The sequence below is a fragment of the Topomyia yanbarensis genome, chromosome 3 (assembly GCF_030247195.1).
Source record: "Topomyia yanbarensis strain Yona2022 chromosome 3, ASM3024719v1, whole genome shotgun sequence".
In the NCBI taxonomy this organism is placed as follows: domain Eukaryota; kingdom Metazoa; phylum Arthropoda; class Insecta; order Diptera; family Culicidae; genus Topomyia; species Topomyia yanbarensis.
Window position 1 is genome coordinate 195,939,423 of NC_080672.1, and position 13,702 is coordinate 195,953,124.

The 13,702-nt window shown below is 35.7% G+C and overlaps 1 protein-coding gene across 1 annotated transcript in view; it reads left to right on the forward strand.

The window, feature by feature from the left end:
- LOC131692992 (probable glutamine--tRNA ligase) overlaps positions 1-12,012 on the forward strand; it is a 172,527-nt gene extending 160,515 nt beyond the window's left edge. Inside the window, exon 3 of the mRNA XM_058980424.1 lies at positions 10,859-12,012. Coding sequence (XP_058836407.1) covers positions 10,859-11,667 — 809 coding nt within the window. The 3' untranslated portion in view covers positions 11,668-12,012. The remainder of the gene's footprint in view (positions 1-10,858) is intronic.
- The last annotated feature ends 1,690 nt before the right edge of the window (positions 12,013-13,702 follow it).

Below are 13,702 nucleotides of genomic sequence, written 5' to 3' on the forward strand. Positions count from 1 at the left end.
ATATCGCTGCTATAGATAAACACTTCACCGTTCTCCTATCTTCACGCAAATCTTCATAAGCCTGTGGAACCATCGACTCTTGATTCCATATCTCTTCTGTGTTGTGCAAACATATTGGCCCCGTCCAGTACAGTCCAGTACAGTACATGGTTGACGGGATCAACGGGAAGCTGCATGACGCGCAATCTGCTGGATTACATAGCGAAACAAAATAAAAAAATGGGAGCAGAACAAAAAAATGGCGAAAGTTTGAGGTCCCAGGAAACCCCTGTTGAAGAAATTTTTGAAAATATGCGAACGGGACACTGAAAAAAATATATATTAAAAATTTAAAGTCGATTTACAAAAAAAAACATTTTTGATTTGGATGAAATTTTGTTCCAAGATAGATAATTATGTTCCCTACCTACCATCAAAAATTCATATCATTCAAGCACTTTCAAGGAAAAAAAGTTATTTGAAAAAAAAAATTTCCTTGTCCAAGCTGAATTTTTTCTTCAGTGTATTTCTATAGAAAACGAAACCAATGAAAGTCATAATCATCTCAGAATCCAATAAAACTCAGATTGTGAGAAGATTTTATCTAATTTAGCAACTAAGCATATTTTTATTAAGGGGTTAATACTTTTTCATTTTTCATAAATCGAAATTTTTTATTACTTTATTTGAAAGTACAACTCCTTGAGAATGTTTTCCCGAATTTTTATAGAGATCCGAGCAATAGATCAAAAGTTACAGCGCTTCCAAGCGCGCTTCGTCTACCAAGAGCAGTAGTAATTTGTAATTTTAAACTCGATTATCTCGAAACGTCGTCTTACTAAAAATGGTTTTTCCGTGATCACGATTGCCGAAAAACTATTCAATCAATTTATATATATATATATATATATATATATATATATATATATATATATATATATATATATATATATATATATATATATATATATATATATATATATATATATATATATATATATATATATATATATATATATATATATATATATATATATATATATATATATATATATATATATATATATATATATATATATATATATATATATATATATATATATATATATATATATATATATATATATATATATATATATATATATATATATATATATATATATATATATATATATATATATATATATATATATATATATATATATATATATATATATATATATATATATATACATATATATATATATATATATATATATATATATATATATATATATATATATATATATATATATATATATATATATATATATATATATATATATATATATATATATATATATATATATATATATATATATATATATATATATATATATATATATATATATATTGTTTGCCCGGGTTACTCAAACATAGGGGCTATCAACTAGTTTAAGTACCATACTTAAAGCGAGGTGGCGTAGCCACATTAGGCGTCAACATCAAATATAACAGAGATTTCAATGCATATTTCAAATTATGCCAAACGACCATTATGCCAAATGACCATTATGCCAAATGACCATTATGCCAAACGACCATTATGCCAAATGACCATTATGCCAAATGAACATTATGCCAAACGAAAGCATGTGTCACCTGCTGTTATGCCAAATGAACATTATGCTAAATGAACTTATGCCAAATGAACTTATGCCAAAAGAACTTATGCCAAACGACGTGCTCCCCTCCCATATATAAATTATTTAAAAACATTCCGGAAAGTACCGGACACTCGCTTTGCAATAACAAATCATGTTGAGTTTTTTTGTGTTGGTTACCAAATCAGTTAACATATTTAGTCTATACGAGAAAACTCTTACGAATGAAAATCTACTATCTTTCGTCAAACAATTTAACATATATAAACATAGATTTATCTGGGCCTTCAAAACAATTCCAAAATATCTGGATTACTTTTTACCATATATTTCACCATTCTTATACGTTTCTCCGCCTGATAATGACTAGCAGTATCATATGGACTTTTCATTCTTTGTTTTTCCAAAAATAGTTTAAATGAATTGACGAATTTCGCGCCAACTCGAACAAATGTTGGCAGCACCCTCTCAGATTTTAATGAAACTTTCTGTATATGAAGACTCTGTCACAAAAAGCCACTTTGCATACTTTGTTTTTCCAAAAATGATCTAGCCTGTCTTTTAAAAAGAGCCAAACTTTTTTTACCAATTTTTTTAAAATGGCTCTAGTCTAAAAATGACAAGTCCTACAAAAAATGTTGTAGGAGTGATTTTCGCAAAATTAGTCAAATTTTCGAATAAAAATATTGATAAAATTCTTCATTGACTCTTACACTGAAAAAAATCGATTTTAAAAATTAAAGTCGATTTTCAAAAAAAACCATTTTTGATTTGGATGAAATTTTATTCCAAGATAGGTAATTATGTTCCCTACTTACCGTCAAAAATTCAAGTTGGGCACTTTCAAGGAAAAAAAAGTTATTTGAAAAAAACTTTACATTGTCCAAACTGAATTTTTTTCAGCTTATTTTTATCGAAAACTAAACCAATGAAAGTCATAATCATCTCAGTATCCATTTTCCCAGTTGCTAGTTGTCTGATACATGCAAAAGGTATCAGTAACGAATTTGGTATATATTCATAACAAACTTGAATGAAGACTGGAAGATTGGAAGATCGGGAGACTGGAAGACTTGACGACTGCAGTTCATTTGTTTCTCTCAAAACTGATAAATTTTATGAAACAATTGACAAACTTCTAAAATTTATTTTATGTCTGATGGAGCAGCAGCACAATACAAAAATAAGCAAAACTTCGCCAGCTTGTGTAGCTTCCTGTCAAAGTATGAGTTAATCGCAGCATGGCATTTTGTTGCAGCATCCCATGGAAAAGGACCCTGTGATGCTATTAAGGACATTCTCAAGCGAATGGCAAAAACAGCCAGTACTGATCGCGACTATGGAAATACCATAACAACTCCCCGAGAGTTATATAACTGGGCGTTGAACAAACTGATAAAAATATCACAAAATTAATGTTCTGCTACATATAACAAAATGTCAGAAGAACTCGAAGAGCTGTATAATAACGCCAAAACAATATCTGAAAATCAAAAGTTCCACAGTTTTGTGCCTATTTCTGGTGGCAAAGTAGAGACGAAAGGGTATTTTAATTCAGAAGATGAACCCAAAATATATTCCTTGTACAGAAATAATACAAAATAGCATGCATGAAGATAGTTTTAAGACAAATGTTACATATAAAAATAAATAAATATTTATGTAAAATTCAAATGAAAGAAATGTCAAGAAAGTTTGAATTTAAGTAAAGAAATAAAGCAATGATTTCATTACATCAAACTTATAATATTTTGGTAGTACATTTTTCAGTGAAATAAGCAAGCATAAATTTATACAAATAAATTGATAATTGGCGGAATTATGGCTTTTTCCCCGAAACCCTTTTTTATTTAAGAGGTTTGTGGTGATCACGATTGAAGATCAGTAGATCATCTAAAATCCCAAAATTCAAAAAATCCATTAGTATATGAGTATTCCTCGTACCTTAACGATTAGTTGAATAAAAAATAATTTTTTCCTGCATTCGAGAACGTTTTTAGTAAAAAAATCGCTGTTTTAAGCTCTAAAAATTGTATTAAAAAATCTTATCCATGAAGCAAAAATTTATGAATAAAAAAGGAATCGCACCAGAAAAATTAATTACGATCAATTGAAAAAAAAAATTAAGAAAATTGATTGAATAGTTTTTCGGCAATCGTGATCACGGAAAAACCATTTTTAGTAAGACGACGTTTCGAGATAATCGAGTTTAAAATTTCAAATTACTACTGCTCTTGGTAGACGAAGCGCGCTTGGAAGTGCTGTAACTTTCGATCTATTGCTCGGATCTCTATAAAAATTTGGGAAAGCATTCTCAAGGAGTTGTACTTTCAAATAAATTAATGAAAAATTTCGATTTTTAAGAAAAATGAAAAAGTATTAACCCCTTAATAAAAATATGCTTAGTTGCTAAATTAGATAATATTTTCTCACAATTCAGCTTGGACAAGGAAATTTTTTTTTCAAATAACATTTTTTCCTTGAAAGCGCTTGAATGATATGAATTTTTGATGGTAGGTAGGGAACATATCTTGGAACAAAATTTCATCCAAATCAAAAATGTTTTTTTTTGTAAATCGACTTTAAATTTTTAATATATATTTTTTTCAGTGTCGTTCGTATATTTTCAAAAATTTCTTCAACAGGGGTTTCCTGGGACCTCAAACTTTCGCCATTTTTTTTGTTCTGCTCCCAATTTTTGCCTTTCTCATATAAAGAAAGGCTATGCAATCACTGTAAAAATCGACTTTTTAACCAAGGCCCGGAGGGCCGAGTGTCATACACCATTCGATTCAGTTCGTCGAGATCGGCAAATGTCTGTGTGTGTGTATGTGTGTGTGTGTGTGTATGTGTGTGTGTGTCATTTAAACTCACACAATTTTCTCAGAGATGGCTGAACCGATTTTCGCAAACTTAGTTTCATCTGAAAGGTATAACGTTCCCATAAGCTGCTATTGAATTTTTAGTTGATCCGACTTCCGGTTCCGGAGTTACGGGTTGAAAAGTGCGGTCACACAGCAAATTCCCATATAAACTGGTACCACCATGATGTTCAAATGATGTAAAACATATCAAAATTGATGTAACATTACTCTAGTTTGCGGGTCTGGATCACTAATGATCAATCAAAGCAGCTTTGACCACATTGGCCACCTATGACGGTTCATGACACCCCCGGGGAACCCGCCAAGTTCCTAAACTAATATCACACCCATTCCACAACGAATTCACTACCGATTTTTACAAACTTGATTTCAAATGAAAGATACAGTAATGCCATTGACTGCTGCTGAATTTCATTCGGTTCTGACTCTTGCTTCCGGAGTTACAGGGGTGTTAGTAAGGATACACTGGAATTTTCCATATAAATCGGTACAATCGTAATACCTCAGAGGCTAAAAACTATTGAAATGGTCACCAAATTACTTCTAATCGCAGATCTAGATCACTGATTGCCAATCAAACATTCTTTGAATATATTGTCCACTATCGACGATTCCGGAAATCCGGAATTGTGTATGTATGTGTGTATGTATGTATGTATGTATGCATGTATGTATGTATGTATGTATGTATGTATGTACGTATGTATGTATGTATGTATGTATGTATGTGTGTATGTGCGGATTTGTTAACAAAATGTCCACATCGGTTTCTCTGAGATGGCTGAACCGATTTTTACAAACTAAGATTCAAATGAAAGGTATAATATTCCCATAGGTTGCTATTGAATTTTATTTTCAACCGACATCTTGATCCGGATTACGAGTTGAAGAGTATGGTTACAAAACAAAATTTGTTGATTTGTCCACATCGGTTTCTCGGAATTTTCTGAACCGATTTTGACAAACTTAATTTTAAATGAAAGGTCCATCAGCTGCTGTTGAATTTTGTGTGGATCCGAGTTCTGGTTCCTGAATTACAGGGTGATATGTACGATCACGCAGCAAATTCCGATTGTAACGAATTTTGCGATGAATGTAAAAAGGTGATTTTTTTCCAAAATGTGCACAACTGTTGAATTTGTAGATCTAGGTCCCCAACAGTCATTCAAAGGCTCTTTGGTCACACTGGCCACCATCGACGGATCCTGAAGTATCCAAATTCAGAATAACGGTTATATTGGTTTCTCTAAAATGGCTAGACCGATTTGATCAACTTAGTCTCAAATGAAAGGTGTCGCGTCCCCGGAAACTGATATTAAATTCCATCTCCATCCGACTTCCGGCTCCGGAGTTACGGGTTGTGGAGTGCGATCACATAGAAAACTCCGATTCAAACCGATACCGCGATGAATGCAAAAAGGTGCTCTTATATATGTACTTGCCAAGTGTAATAAGAATGAAAGAGATTTCCATAATGTTATATTGTACGAACCAGTTATTATATCATAGTTTGGAGAAATGAGAAAGGCACAATTGCACCTCTAGGTGGATTAAAACAGGTTTTTTTTTATTTTGTTTCGCTATGTAATCCAGCAGATTGCGCGTCATGCAGCTTCCCGTTGATCCCGTCAACCATGTACTGTGGTGGACGGGGCCAACATGTTTGCACAACACAGAAGAGATATGGAATCAAGAGTCGATGGTTCCACAGGCTAATGAAGATTTGCGTGAAGATAGGAGAACGGTGAAGTGTTTATCTATAGCAGCGATACAAACATCAATGTTCGTAGTGGAGAAGTGTATTGGGATGGGCCAATCGATTCAAAAACAACGCATCAGCCAATCTGATGGGACGATCAAAGGTGGGTGGTACACTTCGACAGCTGTATCAACAATCATCTCGGTTGGTTGGGAATCAGATACTCATTCATTACTCTCAACGCGTCTCACATGGGAGGTCTTTGGGAGGCAGCCGTTAAAAGTTTGAAGACACCTTCGTGACGTAATTGGAATTGAAATACTCACTTATGAAGATCTTGCAACCGTTTTAGTTCAAATTATAGTATATCTCAACTCGCGTGCGTTTTCAACGTCATTCGATTCATGTGAAGCAGTGACCCCTTCACTAGCCAGCCGTTAAACTTAATTCCTGAGGCATCCGTATTGAATGTTTCTGAAAACCGTCTTGATAGATATCAGAAGCTTTGCCGTGGCTTGATCGGTGGAAAAATGAATTTATCGCGACTCTCTAACCTAGAAACAAATGGAGGAATCACCCTATGTAGAGAATAAACGGAGTATTAGCGTCCCATTCACAAACTGGTAGTATTACCGATAAATGGAGGCTCTTGCCTTAAGGCCGGGGGATGGTAGTATGTTGTACGTATACTTCACATCCTTGCTCTCGATTGAGTACTAAGGATCTAAATTTTCATAACATTCTTTAATCAGTAATGCAGAAAAAGGAAATGTGACCATATATAGTCAAAATAAAAAAGGGAAAAAGAGAAAGGAACTGATGGGAATCCACCGACAGCGGTGGGTAGTCGCTGTAGACACAGCCACCACATTACACAATGTAGCAAACTCCTTACGACTGTAAGCGCAATGGCAATAGTCTAATAAAAATCTATCCCGGCATTCGAAAGGCAAACATAGATGAACAGCAGCAATTTCATTGATGCTAATCGTCGACAGGTTTTCAGTGGTGATCTTACGTGGCTTTTCTTTAATCGGTTCTCACGGTAAAGAGGGACAAGTCTGTCTTCACCAGAAGGCATGTTGGTGGAGTGATTCGTAGTTATGCTACCTAAGCTCGACCCCCACCAACAGAAGACAAAAGTTAAGCCCGTACGATATTAAGCCAGGTTCTAATGACCCTGCCAATTCTAGTTGTCCGATCTGTATATTTCACATCCTTGCTCTCAGTTGAGTACTATGAGTACTAAATTTTTATCACTTTGCCTTCCAGCAATCTCTGTCTCATTAAATGTCGTTAAAATGTAGAAAAGAAAACTTTTTACTTGTGAACATAAAGCCATGCGAAGAACACGTTTTTTGAAGTAGAATACTTCTATCGTTTCAATATGGGGTCCCGTTTCAAAAATTTCAGTTGAGAAATTTTCCCAGGTTTGAAATGCGAATATCTTCCGTTCTACTGATCGAAATCGCAATATTTTTGCACTAGCTGATCGGAAATTGCACGTATTTCGTATTGAATTTCGGAATTAATGCGACTACTATAAATAAACCAAAACAATGATTTGTGAAAACAGCGAGGAAAATGCGCAATTTGCAAGCACATCTCACGCAGAGCCGTCAAAAAGGAGCATGTAAGCGTTTCATTAGATACGGGAATGTTATATATACAGGTCACGCGAGCTTGTTTTGCATCAGTGGGTGCTCGCTTATCACACGAGCAACATGCTCGTCCGGACGGTACAATGAGCGGTACCATGTTTGCGTTCCCGTACCAAGCGTCATCGTGGTTCTTCGTGATAAAATCCAGGGAATCACCAAATCCGCCATTCGTCGTCTGGCTCATCGTGGTGGTGTAGAATGCATCTCCGATTTAATCTACGAATGCTGATGGTGTGCAGGAAAATGTCATCCGAGATGCCGTGACCTACACTGAACACGCCAAGCGTAAAACCGCAATGAATGTCGTCTATACTCTGAAGCGGTAGGGACACACTTTGTATGGATTTGGAAGATGAAAAGGTAGAACTCACTTGTATCATTATAAAAAAGGCCCTTTTCAGGGCCACCAAAATCATTTCAAAGAATAAATTTGTATTTTCTGTTTCATGGACTGTTTCTCCCTGGAGAGGAATTTGGGTTAAACCCTAAATTATGATTTATTTCAGTACACAAATTGCAAATATGGTCAGAAACAAACTGGAGTGAAGTGGAAAACATTTTTACTAGGCGCATTCAAAAAAGGTTTCAATTCTTAAACATTTTACCAAGGTGCCGTATTACATTACTCTCTTTACCCTCAGTGTTCGATAATCTCCGTATTGGAATCACAATTTCAATTTTGTTCTTTATCAAAAATATGTGGTCGACCAACGAAGGGGTGGAGCTACAAAGAACACATTGAGGACAACACAAAAAAGGACGAGCTTACGTTGTGCTGTAGTCAGGTATAAAAACTCAGCATGCTGTTGCTCACGCTCAGTTCGTTTGCAGCATCACCATGCAGCAGTTCGTTTGCAGCATCTCCCGCAAAATTCAAACCACCGTCCGTAACGATTCAATTTACAAAAATCGAACGTTTTCTAACGTTTCGATATGGGTGCTCCGTTTCAAAATTTTCGGCCAGAATGCTGCCTGTTTTTCTAATAGTGAAAATCTGCTGTTGTACTGAATGAAATGTGAAAGCAGTGGTTGGTCCGTACAATTCGATTCCAAGCGAGCCAGACTAGTTTTCGTTGGAAGGTCCATCGCTGACAATAGAAATAATTTTTCGCAGGGCGACAGTTTCTGCTCGGTAACCGTGACTGGGGCACTTTTACACGGTCTTCGTTGCTAGAGCTTCCATTTCCCGACGGTTTTCAGCTTCCCGGGATTCGGGAAATAAATAATAGATTTCCCGAGAAATCCCGGGAAATACAGAAGAAAAATAAAAAGGTGAATGATTTTCTTGAAAACGAAAGAATAAATCGAAAAGTTTTCAAACCCGTTTGATTGCATGTATATCTGTCCTAAAGGCAGTTGTCAGAAAATGGCCTATTTTTGACCTACACATCATTCAATCATTCGATAACTCGTCTATAAGTTTACGCAACATCAACTCCTTTTGATGATTTTTCTTGTCTATATGTATAACCTAAATTTTGGTAATTACGATTACAATTGGGACTAAACGCAGCTGCTGGAGTTACTGTCCAAAATTGGAATTCTTTATTCTGATACGATGGAATGTAATCAATTTAATGCAAAGCACCTTCTTTAATAATCTTGAATGAAAAGATCGAGCTTAATTCAGTAGTGGGCAGTCATTTCCGATCAAATGAGAAAATGTGATATATGGAATCCATTTCCGTCACAGTAAGATCAGCATCATTTCGAATTAAGTGTGAATCAAAATCAAGTAGATAATGGACGAACCGTACAGCGATGGACGAAGCCCACCATCGATTTCTTGTTACGGGTGAGTATCTGGATTGTTTGATCTTATCCCTTCAAAAATCCTTTCTGCATCCTTGAAAGCGACATTCAAAGAGTGTGGATGCGCATGATGTTGGACAGATACAGCGTTATGTATTGCTTTTCATACATTCAAAAATTTACAGATATTACACCTACGGTATAACAAATTAGACGAAATATGCATTCGATGAACTGACCAAATATTTCTGCAGACGTTCTAGAAGCATTCTTTATTTTAAAAAGCGTTTGCGTTAAGCATGATATCACTTAAACCATCCCAAGTTTTGTAATATACACTCATCGATTTTTTAAGAAAGTACCGCGCGTCACTAACGCTACAATCTGCATTCACTACTCACTCCAAATGTTTGCCGGTAAAAATATTTCCTACAGAATTTCTTTCGCAGAACCTAAGCCTTTGGGAATAAATTAAAAATCTTTTTCCCGGGATTCCCGAATTCCGGGAATGGGAAAATACAATTTCCCGGGAATCGGGAATCCCGGGAAATCCAAAAATCCCGGGATTCCCGGGAAATAATTTCCCGGGATGGAAGCTCTATTCGTTGCCAACTGCTTGCGGGGAGCCTTTCCTCCGGTGGACTTACGAGCGGTTTGTTTGGTACAGGCCATGTAGCGAAAAATGCTGATCTGCTACTTCTCTGATGCTGGTAATAGGACGACGGTCAAACGCTCGTTTTCGTGCCTTCATTCATAAAAGTTCAACAATATTTTCAAAGAATGTTGCAAATTGACAACTTGATAATTATAAAAATACTCCAAATAAACTATGAATGTGCAAAAGACGACAAAATCGCATAGAAATTGCTTATTCCAGAGCAGAATTTACCTGTCTAAAGTGTATTCTACTTCACTCTGGTTATGTCTCTGACATTACCCTCCCATCTTTTTATAATATTCAGTTCAAATTTCTTTGATTTTCATGGTCGTTGCACTATCGTTTATATTTCCGTCGACGAACAGGTACTCTGGAGAAAGACTGATCGAGGGAAAAATATAGGTAGTCTTGAGAAAGACTTTTACTGTTTAAAAGCTCTAGGTAAACCAGGAGCTATCTAGTTTTGTGACCGGATCGAACGAAGGTTCAAGCCGGACTGATGTTGTAATTAGTGTTTTTGTATTAGTATCAATAGGTGGAATGACATTAATTTTCCGTTTTATTCTCTTTTTTCATAATAGGTATCGTCAAGGACTGGGATGACCCAAGACTTTTCACATTAACCGCTTTGCGACGTAGAGGCTTTCCCACTGAAGCAATCAATAGTTTCTGTGCGCAAATGGGTGTAACTGGTGCTCAGAGCTCGGTAGATCCATCTGCACTAGAAGCAAGCGTTCGTGATGTGTTGAACATTACTGCCCCACGCGCCTTAGTAGTTTTGGAACCGCTTAAAATTACCATAACAAATTTTCCATATGATGCACCAGTTGAACTCACCGTTCCAAACTTTCCAAGTAGTCCTGAAAAGGGAACTCACACTATATGGCTGGATAGAATTTTATATATAGAACGCTCAGATTTTAAAGAAAACCCAGAAAAAGGATACCGCCGTTTGACGACTTGTCAATCTGTTGGATTGCGTTATGCAGGCTTAGTTATCAGTGTTTCAGACGTTTTGAAAAACTCTGACGGATGTGTCACTGAACTCGTTTGCAAGTGTGACTATAGTGAAACAACTGATAAGCCGAAAGCTTTTGTACAATGGGTTTCACAGCCAAATGAAATCGAGGTACGCTTGTACGAAAAACTATTCAAACATAAGAACCCCGAAGATACCACTGAGGTACCTGGGGGATATCTAAGTGACTGCAATCCAGAATCGTTGAAAATTATTTCTGCCTACGGAGATATTTTCATTAAAACCGCTCGAGTGTTTGACAAATATCAGTTTGAAAGAATAGGGTACTTTTCGGTTGATCCCGACAGCAGTGATGGTCATTTAGTTTTCAACCGTACTGTCGGACTGAAAGAAGATGGCGGAAAGAACTAGAACTTACCATTTTTGATTTCACGATTGGAAAATCGAAATTAAATGTTCATGTGTAACTAGCATCATTTTCCGAGATTCCAGCTTTAGTTCCTCGAAGTCCTGTTCACATCGTATTCGGTTACAAGGTTTCATTTTAATGAAAATAGATAGAATGTAAAGCATGAACGATATCAGTAAACCATTGTCCCTAAAATACAATTAAAATTCGTTTCAATCTTTCTATCAGTGCGTTTAAACCTTTGTTATTTTGATACAGGAAATATCAAAGATCCCAAAACAGGTATTGAAAGTTTCAAAACATTTGTGCGTTAATAATAAAAAAATGATTCGATGTTTTCAAATTTATATATTTTATACTACAGTAATGTTTCGATTATATCACTATGCGTTTATGGGCCCTATTCTCACAGTCACGTCATTCACGTCACTTGAGTCACCGTCCCGTCACTTAACAGTCACGTCACTCACGGAGGGGTATTCCGAGAGTCACTTTAGGTGAGGTGACATTTTTGTGACAAATGTCACCAAAGTGACTATGAGAATCGCATTTTCATGATTCACGTCACGGGAAACAAATGAACTTATAACTTTTGTTTATTTTGCGTTTGCAAATCAGACTAGACATTGTACTTCTAATAATAGGTGTTTTGAGGTTATTAAATATCTTTTATTTTTACATCCCTCTTTCAAATCGCTACATACCCATAGCATCATAAAAATCGAACACTTACGAGAAGTGTTGTATCTGCTTTTTACTTTGATTTTCCAATTAAGTTATTTAGGTGGATTTTTAATGTAGAATACATTTAAGCTTTCAATATAGGGGTCCCGTTTCAAAATATCGGCTTCGGCGCCGCGTCAGATTTTGAACGTTAATAACATTTAACACATTTAACAGAATGATTTGATTTTTAGGCCAATTTGTTGAAAATATGTTCCTCTATGCTGTATTAAAATTTGAAGTATGTATAACATGCACTAATAACAAAAAAATGTGTTTTGAAAAATCTTTCGAAAGCGACTCGGAAAAGCGAAAATTTTCAGCCCATCCCGCACACAGCCGTCACTATGGTGGACCAACCGAACAATAAAATAATGAAAAGTTTATATATAGGTCCACTACATGTTTGTTCCTATGAGTATTCGCATTGGGTTGCTTGACGAGAGCAGTTGGTGGGGAAAAGACGGCATATTCCTTTGGTTAGGCCATTAGAAGCCGGACTGAAAGGAAAGGCTCATGCACGGCACGAGAACGAGCGAGAAAGCGATAGTAGTGCATATTAGCGAGATTATATAAATATCTGTCGGTCGGTTTTTCTCATCATTCGTATTCGTTCAAGTACTAGCAAGCAGCGAGTCCACCGGAGGAAAGCAGTTGGCAATGACGAAGGCCGAAAAAGTGCCCCAGCTACTGGTGACTCATCGGAACTGTCGCCCTGCAAGAATTTCGCCCCATGGTAATAATGTCGGGCAAAGTCGGTTCTTTACAGGACCAATTAATTGTGTTCTAATAAGAGTTAAACTGAAATTTACTTTTTATGGTGTATAACAAATAATTTTCAGAAAGCTATATAAGATATACGATGTGTGGAAAGAAAGAAAGAGAATTTAAATTATCCTCTCTCGCTCGTTTTCGTGCACTGCTTTTCCATTCCTTTCTGTTGCTAATACCATCATAACTAAAACGAATGTGCGTGTTCCCCCACCATCTCATGGCCAGTGTTGCCACAATTGCATGTTGCTATTACAGTTTGAATTATTTTATCGATCCTCTCTAGTATTGATAAAATATAGAACGTGCAAAGTACACTAGTCGCATGCTTTTATTCGAACTTTTTGGCAGCCTCCGTTGATTAACTGCATAAATCGATTTGTTTGTGCAGCTCCTTGCTAGTAGCAAACTAAATAGCCTTTATCAGCGCTAACAAATAACACAAAAGAATTTAAATTTGCGAAAATCTTTTCCTTCCTTCTTTTCAAATCTGCAACATTCTTTGAAAATATTGTTTGAATATTGTTATTGAAAAACTGAACA